The sequence below is a fragment of the Eurytemora carolleeae genome, unplaced genomic scaffold (assembly GCF_000591075.1).
Source record: "Eurytemora carolleeae unplaced genomic scaffold, Eaff_2.0 scaffold148, whole genome shotgun sequence".
NCBI lineage: Eukaryota > Metazoa > Arthropoda > Copepoda > Calanoida > Temoridae > Eurytemora > Eurytemora carolleeae.
Window position 1 is genome coordinate 47,121 of NW_019396061.1, and position 25,334 is coordinate 72,454.

At 32.0% G+C, this 25,334-nt stretch overlaps 1 protein-coding gene across 1 annotated transcript in view; it reads right to left on the minus strand.

Moving 5' to 3' along the window:
• Positions 1 to 1,801: 1,801 nt before the first annotated feature.
• Positions 1,802 to 25,334, minus strand: part of LOC111708792 (pancreatic triacylglycerol lipase) — a 43,971-nt gene continuing 20,438 nt past the window's right edge. The window contains exons 4-18 of the mRNA XM_023482287.1: positions 12,654 to 12,714; positions 12,072 to 12,162; positions 11,446 to 11,565; positions 11,310 to 11,389; positions 11,198 to 11,276; positions 9,004 to 9,112; positions 7,689 to 7,805; positions 7,443 to 7,617; positions 6,289 to 6,344; positions 5,358 to 5,463; positions 5,117 to 5,188; positions 4,037 to 4,091; positions 2,763 to 2,827; positions 2,049 to 2,121; positions 1,802 to 1,960 (exon numbers count right to left, since the gene is read on the minus strand). Coding sequence (XP_023338055.1) covers positions 1,802 to 1,960; positions 2,049 to 2,121; positions 2,763 to 2,827; positions 4,037 to 4,091; positions 5,117 to 5,188; positions 5,358 to 5,463; positions 6,289 to 6,344; positions 7,443 to 7,617; positions 7,689 to 7,805; positions 9,004 to 9,112; positions 11,198 to 11,276; positions 11,310 to 11,389; positions 11,446 to 11,565; positions 12,072 to 12,162; positions 12,654 to 12,714 — 1,418 coding nt within the window. The remainder of the gene's footprint in view (positions 1,961 to 2,048; positions 2,122 to 2,762; positions 2,828 to 4,036; positions 4,092 to 5,116; positions 5,189 to 5,357; positions 5,464 to 6,288; positions 6,345 to 7,442; positions 7,618 to 7,688; positions 7,806 to 9,003; positions 9,113 to 11,197; positions 11,277 to 11,309; positions 11,390 to 11,445; positions 11,566 to 12,071; positions 12,163 to 12,653; positions 12,715 to 25,334) is intronic.

The window sequence follows — 25,334 nt, forward strand, 5'->3', positions numbered from 1 at the left end:
TTCATATAAATTCTAAATTTAGGAACACGTCCATATAAATTTAAAATTTAGGAATACGTCTACAAAAATTCCAAATTTAGGAACACGTCCATATAAATTCTAAATTTAGGAAAACTTCCACCTAAATTCTAAATTTAGGAACACGTCCACATAAATTATAGAGTTAGGAATACGTCTACATAAATTCAAAATTTAGGAACACGTCCATATAAATTCTAAATTTAGGAACACGTCCACATAAATTCTAAATTAAAAAAACACGTCCACATAAATTCTAAATTTAGGAACATGTCTACACAAATTCTAGGAACACGTCCATATAAATTCTAAATTTCTAAATTAGGAATATTTTAGAAAATGAAAACATTGATGTACGTATGACAAAATTTGAAATAAAGCAATTTTTCTAAACACTTGCTAAACGGCAATTCGATAGTGGTTCTATAATTTTGCCGCTTTTAGATTTTAGCCAAAAAATCCAAAATGTTAGAAATAAAACATTTTAAAAGCTTTCTTTCAAAAATCAGATGAGAAATATTTTTAATAAAATGCATCAATCCAAAAATCTGAGTTTTTATGATAATTCTACTCGATTTGCTTCTGATATGCGGGAATGGAGATGAAGAGCTGTAAATCACCTTTTCTTTACATTATGAAAGCCAATAAGTCTAAGCAGTGGAAAAATGTCGTTCTCTTAATTTCTTATTTTTATGAAATGAATTGATATTGAAAAAAAAACATTGTCTACATTTCTTGATAAAAAGGATAAAGGAAGACTAGACTCATGTTTTCTAATTAACTCTTGCACAAAACAATCTCTGTACACGACCTAAAAACAGGGTCTATACTGGGGTATGGGAAGACGACATTTCTGCATAATTGCTGTGTTTCATGTTCATTGGGTTTTTAAAATCATTACTGGAGTCTTCCCATCCCAACGTTGTATGGAAGAATGGTCCCACTATATAGTAAACAAATATTTGTTGACAAAGATGACAAGAATTTGATCTTAATTGGCATATATAAGAATCAGAACTTTCTTGTTGTAAATCCGGATCAAGCATTGAATCCATTTTCTGCAGATCTAAGGATTAATTTTCTACCTCTTGGATATCCCTTGATGATTGCACCTTACAGGGATAACTAAAAGGAAGTTTAAAACTTGTCACAGCAGATTTCGAGATCAAGCAGTCTGGTCTGATTTTATCATAGCATAAAGATCATATACTTTTTTTTAAATTTTTGTTTATTTATGGAAAATCTAACATATAAAGTAAATACAATTTGTTAATTACAAATATAAATGTTGTAAACAAAGGTACGATTTTTTTGTCTAATAAATGATTAATGTAAATGTCTCTTTAACTATCTTGGTTGACAGTTTTTATAAAATAATTCCCATTTTCCGGATTCCAGAGGTTTTAGTTCTTCATCCTCGCCGCATAGTACTCTTCTTTCAGATCTTACATTCATACTTCTGAAATATTATAGTTGTCATTTTTATTACAGTTTAACCCAAAATTTCGGATACATCAAAAGAATTTATAAAATGTCCCCCTGACAATTTTTTAATGGGTTTTATACTATTATACAGTTTAACCCAGAACTCGCGGATACATATTCTTGGCTCTTTATAAATTTTTACAATTACTGAGATTTAGGTATAGTATAAAACCCATTGAACAATTTTCAAGGCGATTCTTTCGATGGCTCCGAAGTACTGTACCAAAATCTCAGAAGTTGTAAAAATCGATAAATAGCCATTAAATATGCGGGAACAGTTGTAAACAGCTCCATTTAGTTATTTAATTAAAAAACTAAATATCTGCAGCATTCCATTAGAGGTAATTGCAATATTCTCTAAGAAAAGTTTATCAGAACAAAACATGAAACACATTTTCCCAAGATCAAACGGATCAATTTCATGATCATACTCCCAATACACCTCAGCTATAGAAACCTAAACAATCACAGTTTAAAGAAGGTTGCATGAATTATTATCAACGAGGAGATTTCAAAATGTCGTCTTCTATAGAAAAAAATCTTACCACTCCAATGTTCTTCTGAAGAGAAAGTTTAAATTCTTTTTTCTTTCCGTGGAAAAATTGTATTGACTCCTCTCTGAAAAATGTAGAGAAATAAAGTTTTGACTAAAAACAACAAACTGAGAAAGAAAGTTTAACAGCCATTTAGTAATCATAACTTAAATGGTTGATACAAAAGTATAGAAATCTATTGAATTTATTAAAGATAACAACAACAACTTCAGAGACGCCTTCTGTTACGGAATTTATTAATGATTAATTATTGATGGTTCCTTCTCAATTAAAATGTTTTACTTATGAATGGTAAATCATTTAGTGAACTTATAAAACTGTGGAATAGAAAGACGACTGTTAGATTTAATTCATGAAAATAAAACACGGCAATTGTGCAGTACGTACACTGTTCCATTTCACTTAAAAAGTAAATTTGCAACCTTATATTAGTAAAATAACTGGCTTTAAAACATCAAATAAACAGAAGATTGCTTTAACGTCGTCTTCGTCCTTTTCCACAGCTTTATGGGTTTCTCTGTATAAAAGATGCATTAAGTCTAAAAAGAAATCAGAACGTCGGAATTAAACAGTTTCAGGTCGTCATTAAACAGTTTCAGGTCGTCATTAAACAGTTTCAGGTCGTCATTAAACAGTTTCAGGTCGTCATTAAACAGTTTCAGGTCGTTGTTAAAATCTCATACTGCGTGGTTAACTCTTACTTACTCTGGAGTTAGTCTGTGTTTAATTATCTCTCCTCTATCTCCGTACAGGTTAATAATAAGCTCACCCTAAACCAGAAATATAATTATCTCGGCTCTATCTCCGTACAGGATAATAATAAGCTCACCCTAAACCAGAAATATAATTATCTCTCCTCTATCTCCGTACAGGATAATTATAAGCTCACCCTAAACCAGAAATATAATTAGCTCTCCTCTATCTCCGTACAGTGTACAGGTTAATAATAAGCTCACCCTAAACCATGAATATAATTATCTCTCCTCTATCTCTGTACAGGTTAATTATACGCTCACCCTAAACCAGAAATATAATTATCTCTCCTCTATCTCCGTACAGTGTACAGGTTAGTTATAAGCTCACCCTAAACCAGAAATATAATTATCTCTCCTCTATCTCTGTACAGGTTAATTATAAGTGCACCCTAAATCAGAAATATAATCATCTCAGATTCTTTTGAAGCCTCTTAAAGGTCAAAAAACCTTAAATGTAAAAAAACCTAAAAAACTAAGGCAACGCAGTAACAAAAGTCATAATATCTTTCGTCATAAATATTTTCTTAATAAATACATTTTTCATAATGGACTGCGATCATCTGGAGCCATGAAAACCAAACGACAGAAGTTGAACCCCATGCCATAGATCCCCTGGAATCATCAAGATATCATCAAAATCGAATAAATAGACAATCTTATATTACAAATATAAAGTGTAAAGGTTGTAAAAATATTTGAAAATATAACAACAAAAAAATACTTAAAAATATGATTATGACAAATGTATGATTTTTATACGATGAAAATCGTATTTATAACAAACGAAAGTTATAAATTTTGTAATTTATGACTTATGAAATTTATAAAAATTGTCATTTATGACTTTGGTAATGACAATCGTATTTTGAAAAACATATTTATGACAAACATATTATGAATTTTGTAACTGCGTCGCCTTTCTCACTAAATGTGTGGACTCAATCGATTTAGCCACATTTTTGTATGCAGTGGTCGGCATTTATATCAATACAATGAAGACAGCTTTTCTATTTAAGTTTTGATTTCTACAAGCTTTATTCAAATTAAAACTTACATGTAAACAAATAGAAGCTGTAAATTAGCAGCTTATCTTTGTTCCCGTGTTAATGTGTATGACTTTATGTGTTTAAAAGTTTGTTAAAAATCAAAATTAGAATCTAAAGTCGTCTTTATTATATTGATATATACGCCGACGACTGTACATATAAAATAAAGAATTATTACCTGCACCCAATCCTCTATATCCCGAGATCTTCCCAGCTCTAACTCAAGCACATAACTACCAAATAACTCAATCAATCATTTGTTTACAAAAATCTTGTTATCGCTGGGATTGTGTGCTTGAATGCATACTTGAAGTAAAACAATCAATAGATTAAACGAGATATTCCTAATTCCTATCAGCATGAGAAGGAAACTGAGTCTTTGTAGAAAATGAAAACCGTGATTTCCGATAATTGTTTTACCTCCCTTCCACTCCACACACTTTTCATCTAGGATTTTTATACTTCTCTTTCTTCAGGAAGAAATATCTTTCATTTCCGTCCCATTGATTTATCAAGGAAAAAACGGTCCTTGTACCCACTCAGTAGTCAGTACTCCCAGATAAACAATATTACTTGTACCATTCTGTACCCTACTCATCCTTCCTGATACTCGATATTACTTGTACCATTCTATACCCTACTCATCCTTCAAGATACACAATCTCACGTGTACCCTACCATACCCTGCTCAACCTTCCTGATACACAATCTTACCTAGCTGTACCATTCTAATACCCTACTCATCCTTCGACCCAGATACACAATATTATTTGTACCATTCTATACCCTACTCATCCTTCCTGATACACAATCCTACTTGTACCCTTCTATACCCTACTCATCCTTACTGATAAACAATCTTACTTGTACCATTCTATACTCTACTTATCCTTCTAATACACTATATTACTTGTACCATTCTATACCCTACTCATCCTTCCAGATACACAATATTACCTGTACCCTTCCATACCCTATTCATCCTTCCTGATACACAGTCTTATCTGTACCCTTCCATACCCTACTCATCCTTCCAGATACGCAATCTTACTTGTACCATTCCATACCCTATTCATCCTTCCTGATACACAATCTTACTCGTACCCTTTCCATACACTACCCATCCTTCCAGATACACAATCTTACCCGTACCCTTCCATACCCTACTCATCCTTCCTGATACACAACTTTGTTATTTTACCCCCTTAACCTAATCTCTCACCCGCATACATAATAGCAGATGTATTTATAATCTTACTTGTGTCTACAGAAGGGTGATGTCCCTGCTGTATCCAGGTACATTGTTCTTGCATCTCCCTTTTTCCAGGCACTGAAATACATTTGTAAGAGATTTGGTATCTTAGATCCTGTATTTGGTATCTGTTATTACTGTATCCTGAACTAAGTATTATTTGGTCTGTTTCCCTTACCCACTATCAGTATACTGTATTGTAAGTAATATGTTGTGTATCCTGTATCTCATATATATGTAGTAGTACCTATGTTTACTCGAATGATATCCAAGAACGGAGCAACGCTCTCCGTCCTCTCCACATTGTAAACAATTCCCGTCCTGGTACTCTTCATAGGAACTACACAGATGTCCTGAGCAATAGAAATTAAAGGGACAGTAAAGGAAAAATGAAAGGGGGTATAGGCTGAAAGCTTATCACTTTAGCTCTCGATCTCGACCCATGAAAGTCATATCTGATGTTCCTGTCTCGAGAAATTGATATAAAACTGTGTGTGTCAAATCTATACGAAAATTAATATATATACAATTTTGTATAAAAGTAGTAGGTTTAAACAGATCATATTCAGCAAATAAGCAACCAATCTGAAAACGATGATATCCCAGAGAAAGCTAATTGTAATTTAGGTTTACTTTTATATTTGTTGTTTCTATTTTCAATAGATTTCATTCATAATATTATTTTTACGTCCGTGTTACTTAACCAGAAATTCCACCAATGGCAGTGCAGTAAAGTGGTCAAGTGGTCACGTGATATAGGCGGAGACACGTGACCAGTATACTGCTCTGCCATTGGTGATAGTTCTGGTCACGTGATTTAAGTTTCAGATTTTCAAAATATTACATATATGAATTTTCGTATAATTTTAACACAGTTTTATATCAGTTTCTCGAGACATGAACATCAGATATAACTTTCATGGGTCGCGATCAAGAGCTAAAGGGATTAGCTTTCAGCCTATACCCCCTTTCATTCTTCCTTTACTGTCCCTTTAATCAAAATAATTTCATCCAGTTTTATGTATGGTTTTCACAAAATTCTACTCACTTTGAATTTATGTCAAAGAGACGTGACAAATGGAGGTTTAGGCAAATGAACAAATGTTAATTGCAGAATTTAAGAATTTAATATCATGGTATATCCTTGAATACAGTCTTACAGAGTTTACTCCGGATACCTATCATAGTGCAGGTTCTTCCTCTCCGTATAGAGTCAATATACAGCTGGACAGCTCTTAACCAAGAGAAATTTTTGTAAGTTTGAGGAATTGTCGTTTTAATTTTAGCAGACCCAAAATAGTACCATAAATTAAACAGTACACAAATCACTCTCTATGCTTTTAACAGTATCTTGCAAAAATGATATCTTCGTGTTTCTGGCTCGTAGGTCTTTCACACAAACTCTGATTTTTTTAATCCCTTTATCTTTGTAACCTAATATGATAGACCTTAGATATTTAAAACTATGAATTCTGTTACATCGAATAGTCACACTGTATGCTTTAACGACATCTTCGCATTTCTAGCTCAAAAAAAAAATTAAATCTTTGCCAAAAACTAATCCATATATCTTTGCAACCCAATTTCGTGGAGCTTAGATATTTCAAGTTTTGAATTCTGTTAGATCAAAGAATTTAAGTTTGAAATATCAAAGGTTTCACTGTTTCAAAGATATAATGATTAGAAAATGCAGCAAGGAAAAAGCGACTCCTTAACTCCTACAGCAAAGACAAGCAATAAAAACCAAGATTTTTTATATTCCTTTTAAAAAAAGGACTCTTGGTTAAGGGTTCCGTCGAAAATCTTAAATTTACGAGTCTTTTCAAAATATATATTTTTTTACATCCTTAGACCCCCCCCCCCTTCAAGAACTATAGATTTGTTAAAAAGAATAACTTTGTTGGAACAACGTTCCCTCTACAAATGTTACTCTTGTCTTCATAAAATCAGTTTTATTCTGTTTGGAAATTCAAGCACATTTTTATCATTCAAAAGCATTTGTTTTAGGGAAACTTATAGATGAGCTTAGGAATGTGTGTGTATGTAAAATCATACCAGAACGTGTAAATGTGTTTTAAAGGAACTGAGTTTTCTAATCCCTGTATCTTTGCAACCCGATTGTGTTAACCTTTGATATTTCAAACTTAGACTAATTGATCTAAGAAAATTGATAGTTTGAAATGTCAAAGGTCTACAACATCGGGTTGAAATTGCAAAGTTATAGTGATAAACAAATCAGAGTTTTTTGGAAAAAACTCATATCCTTTATAGATATCAATCTTCAAGTCTATTTTCAGGTTTTAATGAGATGAATAAATAAAATTTCCCTTCCCTGTTGTGCGCACAGGCTACAAGATGTCTGCTCACGCTCTCCGGGGTTGGAAGATCCATATCTTCAACTGTTATGGAGGAGAGCATAGGAAAGGAGAGGATGGAGCATCCAGGTTGAAACTCTCCTCCGTTAGGATAGAAATCTATGTCTCCAACCGCCTGCTTCATCCCGTACCCTTCGTGTTTTTTACCATTTATGAATATTTCATATTTATCAGATTTTTTAGTTTTGAATTTAGATTTTTACCTCCCATAATGATGCTTTTGGCATCAGTGTGAATAACGTCAACGAAAAGAGCATCTGATGGATCAAGGATTACAAATTCAGGCATACCTTGGAACAAGGGTTCAGCAGGATCCAGACCTAAATACACTTTATAGTAAAACTTCCTTAGCATCTTTGAAGATCCTAAAATCATATCATACAGTAGATTTTAGTATATATTCAAGGTTCGTTCTCTTTACAGCACCTAGACAAGGGTTCAGTAGGATCTAGGTTTAAATATACAATATAAATATAATATATTATATGAATAGCAAGAGTTTCTAGACCTAGATATACCATAAAGTTTATTATATCTTCTTCTTATGCCACCTAGAGAAGCGTTCATCAGGATCCAGTCCTGAACATACAGGGTTACCCACAAAGGATTAGACTGCTAAGACTACTCAAATATTAAGATATGGTGACTCTAGGATTAAATTAGGTCTTCTGCCTTAAATAAAGTCTTTTAACGGCTTATTTTATGATCTTGAAAAGAAGTAAACTAGTTTACAATAGCTAGGAATCATGAATATAAGGAAAACCCGACATGATAAATTTCGCAGAGTCATCTCTGAAGTCTTTCTTTCTCTTATACCACCTAAAAAAGGGTTCAGTATAGATCCAGTCCTAAATTTACCAAAAAAAAGTATCCCAATTCTCTTATACCACCTAGTTCTGGGTATATTAGCTTAAATATACAGGGTGAGTAAAAAAAGCGGCGTCTGGTGCGAAATTGTACCTTTTTTGTGCAACTCTCCTGTATGGTATTTTTTCAATATTTTTTGGATTTTTTTGTATTCCAATGGCCCAAAAAAATCCGCGAATCTTTTTTCTTTCTCAAAATTAAAAGTTCAGAAAACCAAAAGTTTGAATATATATATTATTTCTATCAAATTCTAAAATTTTATGAAGATTAAATCACAGAATCACGGAATATTTGCAAAATTGTAATAATAAAATTTTCAGTTCTGGTCTAATTTTTAAGGAAAAATTCTTTTAATCATTTAGTTCCTTTCTTCTTAGTATATTCTAAAGTTATAGTTTTACGCTGTTTAGTTGAAAACTTAATATATATACACATTTTTGCTTTTCTTTTGGGCCTTTAAAGTGCCAAAAAAATCCAAAAATATTGATAAATACCATTTAGGACGGTTGCACAAAAAAAGTACAATTTGCACCAGACGCCGCCAATCACACTTTTTTTTGATTCACCCTGTACCATATATGTAGAATATTCCCATGCTCTTCAACCGCCAGGAAAAAGTAAGAACCTAAATTTAAAAAATATCTTGAATACCTGATATCCGTCCCATCCCCTGAACCTGTTCTCCAGCATATCCTGCTATATGAGCTCCCAAAGAATGCCCGATTATGTGAACATTCTCGGCTGTTAATCCATGATCCTCCTAAAATTAAAAAAATTACATTTTTGGATATTGTAGAGTTATACATATTTTATCTTCTAAATATTACTTTACCTACAACCATTTTTCTTTATACATTTTGAAAAAGAACAATTTCGCCAATTTTGTCTGTTTATTGGTAGATTTAAAAAATTGTTGGGTCGGAATTTTGACGTTTCTTGGAAAAAAATATTCCAGCTAAATGTAGGTAGATTGTTATATTAGAAAAAAAAACAAGATATAGCATATTGTTAAATGCATAAATAGTAAGTTACATGTGGTACACCTAGTAAAATAAATCTTACACGGAATAAATACATAGTTAGTAAGTTACATGTGGTACACTAGTAAAATAAATCTTGCATGGAATAAATACATAGTTAGTAAGTTAAGTGTAGTACACATAGTAAAATAAATCTTGCATGGAATAAATGCATCGTTATTAAGTTACATGTAGTTACATGGAATACATGCATAGTTAGTAAGCTACATGTGGTTACATGGAATAAATGATGCGTATATGCGTATATGCGTATATGCGTATACAAATGAATGTGTTCTGTATAAAATGCATGTTAATTGATAATAAACATTGAAAAAAATAGTTCGAGCATAAAAAGCTTCCTACTATTTTTGGCTTGAATACAGTGCTTGAGTATAAAGAGGCGTACACTATACAGTGACACACTATACCGTACATTGCATAATTGCATTTAAGTTCTTTAAACTTTATAACGCCTTAATTTAATGCTTTATTGATTCTAGTAAAAACTTTACTCTTCCTAAATAAAAAACACCTATTTTTTAATAAAAACGATGTTATTTAAAGTAGAGCCGTAACTAGTGTTACAGTAGGGTTACTGCTAAGAAAATTGTAATAATTTTGGGATTGAAAATGAATCATATTAGCTTGATTTTGATCATATTTAACATTTATGTAATTTTATTTTTTAACTACTTAATTTAGCTGCAATATTCTTGAAAAATATTGAACCGTTCTAACCTAATACTAATAAGAAGGGTACCATAATTAATCGGGCCCGGCATGATACTCTTTAACTGGGGAAACTATATCCTACAAGAATGAGATGATTCAGTTGATGTACTGTACAGTTTTGTCGTCTATAGTCTGTGTGAACTATATACCATTCACAAACTGTCATAGCTGCCCAAGAGTCGGTACGGTATTTTAAATGAGTTAGAGTTTGAAGTAGTGGTAGCTTCAGATTACGTATATCTTATTTTATTTGTTCTAAGACAACAAATAGCTTCCCGTTTAACTCCATATTTTTTGTTTCTAACCCAGCATTTTTTTACAACAAATACATATTATTTTAGGAAGAAAGGAGGTCAATATCTTTTCCTTTAAATTTTCAATATTTCTTGACTTTACCCCTGTAATTGATTTAAACATTGAACCATGAAATATTGAATTATTATTATTATATATTATATTATTATTATATAATATTATTATTATTGGTCATTTAAGAGAAATTATATATTCTGATAAATTTTCATAATATTGTGTAATGGTGTAAGTATTCACATATTGATTACGCATTTAATAGAAATTATACATTCTGACAAGGTTATAATGCATGGAAAGTTATTTCAGAGGTGTACGCATATTTTGTGCTGCAGTGTACTGTCTCTGGGCGGTAATGTAAAAACAAGTCGAAGCCTGACATGGGATCCACCTTTCACATAAAAAATCAATGAAATATTCTGGTCAATGGAAACTATTATGTGAATAATCAAAATTATCAAAATGTAATGCTTTTAACCTCCTCGGATACTAAACGAACACTGATTTACAAATTCCGCCCAGAGAGAACTGGTTTCAATATGTACGTAGAGTATACGCAACTGCAATTAACTTTCTTTGCATTCTAACCTTGCATTCTGATAAATTTTCATAAAATTATGTAATTTTGGTAAGTATCCATCCACATATTGATATACGCATTTCTCTTATGTTTAAAAGAAAAGTTAAAAGATTAAAATATTTCAACTGAAGTACAAGGTGAAGTACAAAGTAATTAGTACAAAGTAAAGTACAAAGTACACAGTACAGTACATACTCACAATTAGTTTGTTTATGAAGAATGCCACCTCCAGACCGACAACCCTAGTGTTAGCTGCTGCTTGGCTGTACAGGGGTAAACTACTCCTCGAATCTCTTTACCTCCCTCCCCACAAATCCCTTCTACCCCCCATCTCTCTTTGACAGTAGGAATGAGTATATTCATCCAAACCTAACAAGGCCTCCGACAAATCCTAGAATAAACTGTTTTTAAAAACTTTTGAAGAGATTGAAAAAATTGGTTGTTTACCTTTACCCAGACTTCAAATCCTGTATCAATAAAACCATGAATTATAAGTTTCAGTGGTTTGGACCCATTCATCCCAGCTTCGGTCAGAGATTTGGGATCGGAGACATTTATGATCCGTTCCTAAAACATAACTTGGATTAAAACTAAGGATCAATCATAGCTTTCTTGACTAACCTTGTTCATGGAACCTAAACGTGATCTCGATACCTGATAATTATTTTACTCTATAGTATTCTTCTATGTATACTTGGAAATGATCTTGAGTCCTGATAATAATCTAAACCCTAGTATCTTTTAAATCTGCTATACCTGGAGACTATCTTCAGTCCTAGAAACAAACTAACCCTAATGGCGCCTATACTCTGTTATATCTGGAGAATATCTTGAGTCCTGATAATAATCTAAACTCTAGTTTCTCTCTCCTATACTCTGCTATACCAAGACAATATCTTGAGTCCTGAGAATAATCTAAACTCTAGTATCTCCTATACTCTGCTGTACCTGGAGATTATCCTGAGTCCTGAGAATAATCTAAACTCTATATCTCCTATACTCTGCTGTACCTGGAGATTATCCTGAGTCCTGAGAATAATCTAAACTCTAGTATCTCCTGTACTCTGCTATACCTGGAGATTATCCTGAGTCCTGAGAATAAACTGAGTATTTATCACTTCTCTATCAAGAGGGAGGAGGTTCACGGGTCGTGTCAAACCATACCTAAATATCATCATATAAAATCGGAAATCTAAAGATTAAAAAGGAAATAAAAACAAAAAACAGTCGAATAATTTTTTGTCTTCGTTCTTTATTGCTTGATAGAATCTTAGCTAGTTTTTTTTTCAAAGATGAATAAGTTTTAACAGTCACAAAGGAAACGAGTCTTTGCCACAAACTTTGATTTTCTAATCCCTATATCTTTGCAACCCAATATCGTAGGCCCAATATCAAAGGTCTACTCCATCTGGTTGCAAAGATATGGGGACTAGAACATTTGTGGCAAACACTCAATGCCTTGAAAAAAAACCTGGCGATATTTCGTGAATAAAAGAAAGAAAGAAGTTGACAATCATTCCACTTTTTCCTGGGTACCGATGTACACCGTGAAAAGTCAAAAACCCATTTGCCATTTTTCTCCACCAACATTATACTAGTCTTAATCATTCTTTTTCCCAAAAGATGTATTTTGGAAAAGTTATTAATTAGGTTACCATCTTTCTGATATTTCAATACAACCAATCTCGTGATAGCATCTTGTGTTGTTGTCAGATCCTACAAAAATAAACATTTTAGTAAACATTCTTTCGTGATATTAAAAATTAGAATTGACTCTACGCGTTCAAGTAACCCTCCATGTAAAAATGGCAATGTACGATTTACAAAGGTACACTTGAAACCTTTTCCTTATCAGTAACGTGAAGGATATTGTCGTTTTTCTAGGTTTAGAATTCTTTAACTTCTCTATCTTTGACTGCAGTTGAAATGCACAAGTCACTTTGTTAATCGGACATTGCCATCTTTGCATAAAGGGTCACATGAAATTACGCTTACTGTCCCTTTAAGGGACCGGGATAAAACAATTAAATCAACCATGAACTTTGTTCTTAAGCCACCTTTGGGTTAAGTTGATATTGGCACGGTGGTACAAAAAAAGTAGTTAAGCGAGCCGTGTCAATTCAACCACCTCTCTCTCTCATAAATTCATAAATTCTGACAATTAAACCTGTAATTCTTGTAGTATAGCTCTTTTTCTTAAAGATAGGTTTGACCTTTGGATATTAAAAAATATTTACAAAGATTGTTTTACAATGTACACTGTACATCAAGATTAACGTAACACTTTCCACTAGAACCCACTTTTGTTATTATTGTAGTACGCACCGCAAGCTTAGGGTGAGTTCTTTATATTAAGTTGTAACTAAATGTAAAATAATTATCTCTCATGTCGATTTGATCTAGTTATATCTGTATATTAAAAAATATTTTGGATTCATGATTAAATTAAAATTTTATATTTAAACAATTCAAAATCAGCCAGGCCAACGTTAGATTAGTTTAAAACAGATAAGTCTTCTTCTTCACTTCTGTAATTACAATATGATTGTAAAATATAAATGTACTTATTTTGGATAAAAGTTTTACAATGCAATTTACAATGTAAAAGTTTTTATGAAAGCTATTTTATGCATAATGTATATTTAATATATTATTCACTCTGGACCGTAGTAAATTTTAATTCGAACAGGACCTGCCCAGTTTGTACCGGCCTGCCAGATAACAGCGTGTACTGACCCGATCCTATGGTACAGTACGTCGCCCTATCCAGACTAACATACGATAGAGGTCAATTTTCTTGGCCTAGTCCCGTCGAAGGGCTAACTATGACATCTCCAATGGCTCGTTCAGACTTTTAACAGTACCCGGCCTAATCCTAGGCCTATTTGACCGACCCCACTGGCCTAGTACACCGTGTATTATCATGAATGAATTGATTAGGTTAAAGCTAATAGATAACAGATAATGATGCTGATCATCATTATCTAAATATATATTTTCATGTTTACAGTGTAATCCTAGCATAATGGATTCCGCCATATTTTGGACATGTTCCATAATTGTGTGATGTATAAGATTTACAATAATCGATGATTAAATACACAGATTTGTCAGAGCAAATATTTGTTTTCTTTGGTAGAGTCAAAATCAGATCCAAAAACATCAACGAGTTCTTTCCTAAAGCCATTTTCCAAGGGCTTGCAAGGGAAATGCAGAAGTTAGGTAAAGACGGGTTTGGGTTTCTAGGTTAGGTCGAGAATTTGCTATGCCACGCACTGCAACTAACAGGATGCGCATATGGATCCGAGCGCCACAGTTATTTGAATCTAGATATTAGGTAAAACTTTCCCCAATGGCCACTTTCTAAATGTTAAAGAAATTGAGTCTTTGCCACATTCTCTGATTTTATAATCCCTATATCTTTGGAACCCAATGTCGTAAATCTTTGATATTTTAAACTTATATTATTTTATATAACAAAATTCATAGCTTGAAATATCTAAGATCTATGACATTGGAATCCAAAGATATAGGATTTAGAAAAGCAGAGTGTGTGGCAAGGACTCAATTCCTTTAACATTTAGAAAGTGGCCATTGGGGAAAGTTTTACCTAATATCATAGCAATAGTTTTCTTCTAGATCTATCGTGTTCTGTTCTCTATAAATCTATAGACACGACATGATTTGTATAAATAACATTGTATTAGTAACATCATGCCAACTCTAGTTATACACTTATATTTATTTTATCCTATATATGTATACATTGTGTACAGTGTAAATTGTACAAGGAATACAAGGGTGATATTGTATTCTAGGATTGAAAGGGTGATATTGTATTCTAGGATTGAAAAGGTGATATTGTATTCTAGGATTGAAAGGGTGATATTGTATTCTAGGATTGAAAGGGTGATATTGTATTCTAGGATTGAAAAGGTGATATTGTATTCTAGGATTGAAAGGATGATATTGTATTCTAGAACAGAAAAAGGTATATTGTATTCTAGAAATGAATAATTGATATTGTATTCTGCAATGTTTGGTATTGATGTAAAACTATTAACACAAACTTGAGACTGACTTGAGTCACGGCAACTTAACATTCTCTTATATTTTCCTTTTTATATTTATTTGCACTAAAACCTACCAAATAAATAGAAAAAATTTCAAGCATTTTTTTATATTTAACGACTATTTCATTTATACATATTAAATACCTATTTAAACATAAGCATCATGCATATATAATACTTTTATCAATTCGTTTTTGTGATAAACTTAAATAAGCATTTCCTTTTTTTGCTAAAATATTGTGTACAATTTTTTATCTTCTAAATACAATCTACAATAATGCTACAATTTTGAGCAAATTATATTTTAGAAAATTATATAGTATAGTTGCTGAAAGCACTTTTTTACTTTTTTCGGACAGAGTTTTTGGTTTTAAAAGATATGGAAACTTTAAATAAAATAAATTTAATTAAAAAGATATGGAAACTTTAAATAAAATGAATTTAATTAAAAGATATGGAAACTTTAAATAAAATGAATTTAATTAAAAAAGAAACTTTAAAAATCACATCAAATGATATCGAATGAAGAAAACTTACCAAATCAAATGAGAACCCTTTACTATTATTATGAAAATCTATTGGAGCAAGAATATTTGGAGCAGAACTCATATTTTTTCAAAAATTTTAAATCAATCTAGCTGTTTCCATATCTCAGCTTTAAATACATAGAATATTTTAATATTTCAATACTTTAATATTTCAATATTTCGATATTTCAATTTTTAATATTTCTGAATCATCTTGACGAACTCGTCGTAATCAATCTCTCCGTCCCCGTCATCAACAGCAGCAACCATGTCATCAACCAGCTCGTTCATCTCTACAACAAGGAGTTCAAGATTAATGGGACTGGAGACATAATTTCAGTTGACCCTAGACTTAAAGAGTTTGCTACATAAAGAAGCCTAATTCAAAGCAGTAAAAATTGATAAACTTAATTGTGGGTTCTCTATAAAAGAGACTTGCCGATGAAAAGTTCTACTTTAAAATAAAAAATTAAGTTTATAATGTTTATTTACCTTGTCTTGTTAAATCTCCCTTAGGTAAACTCTGCATTATAAACCGGAAGTGTTCAATGGATATAGTAGATTCCTAAACATACAGTTTATAAACCGGAAGTGTTCAATGAATATAGTAGATTCCTAAACATACAGTTCATGAACCGGAAGTTTTTAATGAATATAGTAGATTCCTAAACATACAGTTCATGAACTGGAAGTGTTCAATGGATATAGTAGATTCCTAAGCATATAGTTCATGAACCGGAAGTGTTCAATGGGTATAGTAGATTCCTAAACATAAAGTTCATGAACCGGAAGTGTTCAATGAATAAAGTAGATTTCTAAACATACACTTCATGAATCGGAAGTGTTCAATGAATATAGTAGATTCCTAAACATACACTTCATGAACCGGAAGTGTTCTATTGATACAGTAGATTGCTAAACATACATTTCATGAACCGGAAGTGTTCAATGGATATAGTAGATTCCTAAACATACATTTCATGAACCGGAAGTGTTCAATGAATAAAGTAGATTCCTAAACATACAGTCCATGAACCGGAAGTGTTTAATGGATAAAGTATGTATTTATGTAAACAACCAAGGAAGAGGGTCGGAATCTCCCTTAGGTAAACTCTGCATTATAAACCGGAAGTGTTCAATGGATATAGTAGATTCCTAAACATACAGTTTATAAACCGGAAGTGTTCAATAAATACAGTAGATTCCTAAACATACAGTTTATGAACTGCAAGTGTTCAATGGATAAAGTAGATTCCTAAACATACAGTTCATAAATCGGAAGTGTTCAATGGATATAGTAGATTCCTAAACAATCAGTTCATGAACTGGAAGTGTTCAATGAATAAAGTAGATTCCTAAGCATACAGTTTATGAACCGAAAGTGTTCAATGGATAAAGTAGATTCCTAAACATACAGTTCATACATCGGAAGTGTTCAATGGATATAGTAGATTCCTAAACATACAGTTTATGAACCGGAAGTGTTCAATGGATATTGTAGATTCCTAAACATACAGTTTATAAACCGGGAGTGTTCAATGAATATAGTAGATTTCTAAACATACAGTTCATAAACCTGAAGTGTTCAATAGATAAAGTAGATTCCTAAACATACAGTTCATGAACCGGAAGTATTCAATAGATAAAGTAGATTCCTAAACATACAGTTCATGAACTGGAAATGTTCAATAGATAAAGTAGATTCCTAAACATACACTTCATGAACCGGAAGAGTTCAATATATAAAGTAGATTCCTAAACATACAATTCATGAACTGGAAGTGTTCAATGGATATAGTAGATTCCTAAACATACAGTTCATGAACCGGAAGTGTTCAATGAATAAAGTAGATTTCTAAACATACACTTCATGAACCGGAAGTATTCAATATATAAAGTAGATTCATAAACATACAGTTCATGAACCGGAAGTGTTTAATGAATATAGTAGATTCCTAAACGTACAGTTCATGAACCGGAAGTGTTCAATGGGTATAGTAGATTCCTAAACATACAGTTCATGAACCGGAAGTGTTCAATGAATAAAGTAGATTTCTAAACATACACTTCATGAACCGGAAGTGTTCAATGAATAAAGTAGATTCCTAAACATACAGTCCATGAACCGGAAGTGTTTAATGGATAAAGTATGTATTTATGTAAACAACCAAGGAAGAGGGTCGGGGGTTTTTAAAAAGAGGGCCAAACCTTTCTATTTTCTACTGATTAAAAAATAGTTTTTTTTTCAGGTTTTATAAAGGTAAAAAATCCACGGTAAAGATGTACAAAAGTAACTCGAAGGAAATGAGTATTTGCCACAGACTCAAGTTTTTGAATCCCTACCTTTTTGCAACCTGAAACCGTAAACCTAAGATGTTTCAAACTTATATTATTTATCTAACAATTCAAAGTTTGAAATATATAAGGTCTAAGACATTGGGTTGCAAAGATATAGTGATTATAAAAATAGGTCAGTTACACGAAAAGTGTTTGGCAGTGATTTTATTATTTTGGTGCGCCAGGATAGAGTTTAAATTTAATCATCCAGGGAGCCAAGCGAACTAATCTTGGTCATTTTGTCATCAATCTCTTTTGGTACAAAGGGGGTGTTCTGGAAAATAAACCAGTTCACTTAAGACAAAAAACGGATTTCTGTGGTGTTTTTTTAAACTATGAATTTGAAACATTGGTCTAGAATTTGAAAAGAAATATCCTTTTTGTAACGAAATTGCAAATAAAACTAAATATCCCCCCCTCCCCCCCGGCCCCGGATAATTTGTTTAGTATCCTACCTTCAGGGTTCGTCCTTGTCCATCCCTGAAAGCTCTGAAGCAGGTTGGGATAAAGTTTTCAGTCTCATTCTGTTCTCCTTCTTGTACCTACAATTCAAACAGAGTTTAATTTCGCGGATATTTCTGAAATCCTCCAATTTAGAAACTAACCTTTAAAGCACGAAAGCAAGTATTTTTGTATAAATATTACTTTTTTTAGAATCTGCTTAAAATTATTAATAACATTTTTTTTTACGTTTTTTCTGATTTATAAGGTTAATATAATTTTCTGAAGAACCAAACCAAAAAAGAAATTGATTATTCGCATCAAACTCTACTTTTCAATTCGAAGTTTAAGATAGCTAAGGTCTACGACATCAAGTTTCAAAGGTATAATATGAGGAGAGTTATCAGTTTGTGGATAAAAAGTATGTCTCTTTTACTGAATCATTCGGTTCCTTCAAGAATTAATTCTCTTCTCCAGATATTTGAATGTAGTTTTCAATTATTTTGTTCACCTTCTTCGCCATCATGCAGAGGAACTCCGTAAACTCCATTGTTCCATTTCCGTCCTCGTCAAACTTATTGATCAGATCCTGCAGTTCGTCCTCGGTTGGGTTCTCTCCCAGGGTTCTCATCACAGTTCCCAGCTCCTTGATGGAGATATTTCCGCTCCCGTCCTGGTCATACTCAAGGAACGCTTCTTTATAGTTGTTAATTGTATCTTCTGAAAAAAAAACAATTGAGCTGATTACTCACATCTAACTCTTATTCCCCCCCTGCCCCCACCAGTATAGCCTGTGGCGCTTCAGAAGACCATTTACAACATAAAGTTTGGAAAGTGCTCGCTTATAAAATTGCAAATTTGGAAAGTTGCCACTTGGGAAGTGGCCCTTGGGAACATAGCTAACACCATCTTGGTGACTAGATGATCCTGTTTAAAATTCAAGTGTTGGTTCATTTTCATATTTTGAAATATCAAGGCTCAATCCCATCAGGTATTAAACATAGTTTTATTTATGTATATAAAGTGGTAAATTCTGTTAGTTTGTCTGTTTGGATGTCCGATCATAACTCATGAACCCCTGGACCGATTTACCTTAATTTTGATTTGGGAACTTGGCAAAACCAAGTAAATGTTTACCTTGATTTTATAAATTCTAAAATGAGTTAATTGACTTTTATTGAAAACTTCAGGGAAATCTGGGTTCCCAGGGATTATGAAAAAAAGGTTTAAGGCGAAAAATCAGTTCCATGACAAAGTAAAAACTAACAATAAATTCAAAAACATATATCTTTTAACGGTTTCTGACCTGAAATAAAAATATCCATTTCTGCAAGTTTGCGCATATAGTTTTGTATATCAGCTGGCAGTTCATTTAAATCTTCTGGTAGATTCGCCATCTTTATTTCTAAACCTTCTAAAACTTTACAGGAATATATATAGTTCACACAAAACTAGCTATAGCTGAGTATGTTCGGGTGGAATAAACTCAGTGGATCCTGCGATGGTGGTCATGCAAAGCATATTGACCTCATGCCAGTAAGTAAATATAAGGCAGAATAAAGGTTAAATATATATAATGGGAGAGTACGGGTTCAGAAGGGAAGGATTACTGATTAAATCTCTTAGATTGTTAAATAATAAAAAAACGTCTTGGAATGAGAAAATATTTTCTAGATTTAGAATATTTCTGTTTCCAATCCCTTTCCCTATTTCAATTAAAAATAATTTAAGACTTCGCATTTTAAATTCGTTATAAAATACTAGCTATTTAGTAGGAAATGACATGCAAAATCTAAAAAATGTGTTTCAATGTAAATAACAAGTTTGCAATAATGTAGTTCCGGATGTACACAACTCTGAAATTTATTGCACTATTTGGCACCATTTTTCTTTTCATTAGAGAACAATTTGTAATCAAATTAAATCCAAAAATCTGTTTTCTATTCCAAGAGAATTTAATTGGGAGTTTGCGAAAAGATTTTTTATTTCAAAATTTTAAAATATACAAGATAAAACTAAAATTAGGTTGCCCTTGATTATCAAAATAATCAAAGCAATTTTAAATTTCGTTGATTCTATAAATTTTAAACTGAAATTGATTAATAATAATATTTTTTAAACGAACAAATATATTTTAGCTTTATCTTACTTAAAGAAGAAAAAAATATTTATTAAAATCTGTTAACGTTTATAGTTGTGTTCCAATTTTCAAAAATTAAGATATTAAAGGAATGGTTAAAGAATTTTACAGAATAAAAAACTAAGGAAGGTCGATTTAAAGGTTTCTTTCTACGGTGTTTTATCATAAAAATACGGGTTTCTTTAATTCAAATTAGACAAACGACACTTGGGCAGTTCACTTCGATAACTTTGAACAAAGATATTGCTCCGTATGAATTAGTTTGTGTGAAATGATGCTCCGTATGAATTAGTTTATATGAGATGATGCTCCGTATGAATTAGTTTATATGAGATATTGCTCCGTATGAATTAGTATGCATGAGATGATGCTCCGTATGAATTAGTTTATATAAGATGATGCTCCGTATGAATTAGTTTATATGAGATGATGCTCCGTATGAATTAGTTTATATGAGATGATGCTCCGTATGAATTAGTTTATATGAGATTATGCTCCGTATGAATTAGTTTATATGAGATTATGCTCCGTATGAATTAGTTTATATGAGATATTGCTCCGTATGAATTAGTATGCATGAGATGATGCTCCGTATGAATTAGTTTATATGAGATTATGCTCCGTATGAATTAGTATGCATGAGATGATGCTCCGTATGAATTAGTTTATATGAGATGATGCTCCGTATGAATTAGTATGCATGAGATTACGCTCCGTATGAATTAGTTTATATGAGATGATGCTCCATATGAATTAGTGTAAATGAGATGATGCTCCGTGTGACTTAGTTTATATGAGATGATGCTCCGTATGAATTAGTTTACATGAGATGATGCTCCGTATGAATTAGTTTATATGAGATGATGCTCCGTATGAATTAGTTTATATGAGATGATGCTCCGTATGAATTAGTTTAAATGAGATGATGCTCCGTATGAATTAGTTAAGATGATGCTCCGACGGAGATCTTTGTTCTTCTGATAATTCTCCGGTAGAGACGACCAAATATATTGGCATCGGTATTCTCCTTACTCCGGAGATTGTTCGGAAGACGGACAGGAGTCCCGCTAATCTACAAACTTTTCAATTTCAAGACTTCTTTTTAAGAAAACTTAAACTTTTTGTTAAACACTTTTAATTGTAAAACATTAAAAAAATATGTTTAACTAATGATGAAGAAAAAACATTATCTTTTTTGGTCTAGTTTTTCAGGGGACACACACTTCGGTTTAGTAGTTCAATATCTATCTATATAAATTATAATTAGTAATCTCTGTTTGGGTGTCTGGGTGTCTGTTTGGATGTCCAATCATAACTCATGAACCCCCTGGACCGATTTGCCTCAAATTTTGATTGGGGAACTCAGTAGAACCACGGGAATGTTCTCAACTTAATTTCAAAATTCTAAGTTGAGTGGGTTGACTGACTGGGAAAACTTGATTTCCAGACAGAGCTGGGTTTCCAGGTTAGTATATTATATATATTTATTGTATATTGTATATATTATATATTTATTGTATATATTATATATTTATTGTATTTACGATCATGTATTATGCAATGATTGATTTTATTAGTATTAGAAAAGCAAATTTAATTTGTTCGCATCACAGGCGGCCGTAATACATTTGAATTTCAGAGCCTGGTCAACCTTTCCGGTCCCAGTTTGTACTTTAGTATGTATGAGATGATGCTCCAAGATAACGAAAATAGAATATCAGTTATCAGTTTTTGAATAAAAAATATGTCTACTTTACTGAATCATTCGGTTCCTTCAAGAATTAATTCTCTTCTCCAGATATTTGAATGTAGTTTTCAATTATTTTGTTCACCTTCTTCGCNAAGATTAAACTTTTATGCGAATGGACGATTCAGAAACACATCTGGTGGTCAGCAATAATTGCGCTATAGAGAAAAAAAATTTTCCTGCAGAAAAAGAATATGAATCAGGAACCCCAAAATTTGGTTTACAAAAAAAATTCAGTTTTTTATTTTGATGAATTTAGGCAGAACTGTTCTGAAAACTACTGTAGTACACTTTTATGTCACAAACTCATATTTACTAATCCCTATATCTTCGCAACCTGATGGTTCAAACCTTTGACATTTAATTCTTAGATTATTTGATATAACAGAATTCATAGTTTGAAATATTTAAGGTCTACGACATCGGGTTGCAAAGATTTAGAGATTAGAAAATCAGATTTTGTGTCCTTTCTTTGTAAACAATAATACATTTGATACGAATGAACGAAGAAAAGACGCATACATATAGTGGTCAGCAATATTTCCTGTACAGTTTGTTTACTCTCAAAAACTAAAATCTTCACATTATAATAAAAAGAATATAAATCAGTAACCCAAAAATTTGGTTTAGAATAAAACAACTAAAAAAAAACTTCTGTTTTTAGAGAATAAGGAATTGAGTCTTTGGAACAAAATCAAATATCTAAACCTCAATATCTTTAGAACTCGATGTTGTAAACCTTTGATATTTCAAACTCAGATTATTTGATCTAACAGAATTCATAGTTTGAAACTGAAACATTTGGTTCCAAAGATATAGTAATTAGAAAATCAGAGTTTGTGGCAAAGACTCAATTCCTTTAGGTAGACAAGTCTGAAAACCACTGCAATACACTTTTTTTAACATACTGAATGTTGAGAAATTGAGTCTTTGTCACAGACTCAAATTTTTTAATCCATATTACTTTGCAACCTGATGGTGTTATTATGGTGTATTATCCCAACCTTCCATATAATATCCTTGGTATTGTATAAATGTGTATTATCCCAACCTTCTATAAAATATCCTTGGTAATGTATAAAGGTGTATTATCCCAACCTCTTTATAATATCCTTGGTAATGTATAAAGGTGTATTATCCCAACCATCTATGTAATATCCTTGGTAATGTATAAAGGTGTATTATCACAACCTTCCATATAATATCCTTGGTATTGTATAAATGTGTATTACCCCAACCTTCTATATAATATCCTTGGTATTGTATAAAGGTGTATTATCCCAACCTTTTTTATAATATCCTTGGTAACGTATAAAGTTGTATTATCCCATAATATCCTTGGTATTGTATAAAGGTGTCTGGAGCCAAATATAATTCTAGTCTACTCAGCAAATATACAAGGATAGTGTACCATCAACCATCAACTATCAACATAATACAAACATGAGAAACTACGTAACAAAGGATGTCTCAATAATAATGAAATCATAGACCTTTTTCAAACTGTATGTCCCATAAATCTTACAGTCCCTGTAAATAATGTCCTAGATTTAAGCGCTGGAAACTTCGACAAAATTTTAAAAAATTTACAGAATTTTTTTGAAATGGCGTACAAAACTTGTTTTATTGTTAACAGCAGTTGCCTAGGCCCGGCTCTCCTGCTCTTCTCAGCTCTCAGGGACTCCGAGCATTGACTACAATTTTTTTTATTGGTTTTAAGAGAATTATTCCCAAACTGTCCAAAACGTGACAATAAAATATAAACAAACATTATTGCCCTGTAGGGACAGTAGGGACTGTAGGGACTGTAGGGACTGAAGGGACTGTAGGAACTGTAGGGACTGTAGGGACTTGAATTTAGGGACTGTAAGGCGTAATTTCAAGTTACTTTCCATTTAAAGAGAGGGATATACTCGATTCACAACTGCAGTAATCCTTGAAACCTTTATCTGATTAATATGTGGAAGATTAAGTAGTTTTTCTAGAGTGTTTAATTCTGATAATTTCTGCAGGTTTTTCCTGCACTAGAAATACAAAAGTAAATTTTGTACAATTGGAAATAATGATTTTTACAAATTATAAACATGGATATCTAATTCATGACTTGAATTGATAAGACAAGTCTATTAGGGGTACAAATGAAACGTCACAAGAAATTACACGTACAGAACCTTAAAGCTAACTAAATGCTTGATCTACACCTACCTATTCTTGATATTGCTGAGAGAATATAGAAGAATTTAACCAACCCAGCACTGCTCACTCAATACCAAACCCATGAGTCAAAATCAACTCTTAATCTTAATTCAACTCTTTCTTTATTATCATTTTAAATTGGATTTTCAGATTTGGTAAATAAATATTTTAAATAAAATTTTCATGGGTTCCAACAGTTAGAGTCATCTTGCTCCATCCTGCCTTGATGGGATATGAGACTGTAAAGACTGAGAATTAAAATTTTAAAATTTAATTAGTTATTACTGTAATTCTAATTGCTCAATATAAAATGTGCCAATAATGATTCACATCGATACTTTTTATTCTTTTTTTCTACCCAACAGGCGAAGAAAGAAAAATCTTCCTTTCTTCGAAAATCAAGAATTTTTCAACATTTCCAAAAACTAGCTTGCAGATCTCAATTCCAATGAAATTAAGATGATACTTTCGTTAAAAAACGAAATTTTATCTCCTCATTCATTAGGTTTAATTGCAGCGTTGAGAATCATTGATGGCATATTTTTCTAGATTAAAATGAATGGATGTTTATCTTTAAATATATAAATATTAATATTAATAGGAGTGTTTACGAAAAAAATCGTTTTACTATTTCCATTACATGTTTCTATAACATCTGTATATAGAATTCTCGGGGTCTTTGGATCGTATAGAAATAAAAGTAGCACCAATTGGGTCATAATTAACCTTGAATTTCAGTCAATTTTAGTGAACATTCCTTTGAAGTAAGTTTTGAATTCTGGATATATTATACAATATAAAATATACTGGTATACAACCTGCTTTATGCTGACTGAGCTAACAAGATTGAGTGAATGCTAGAATACTTTTGTTTA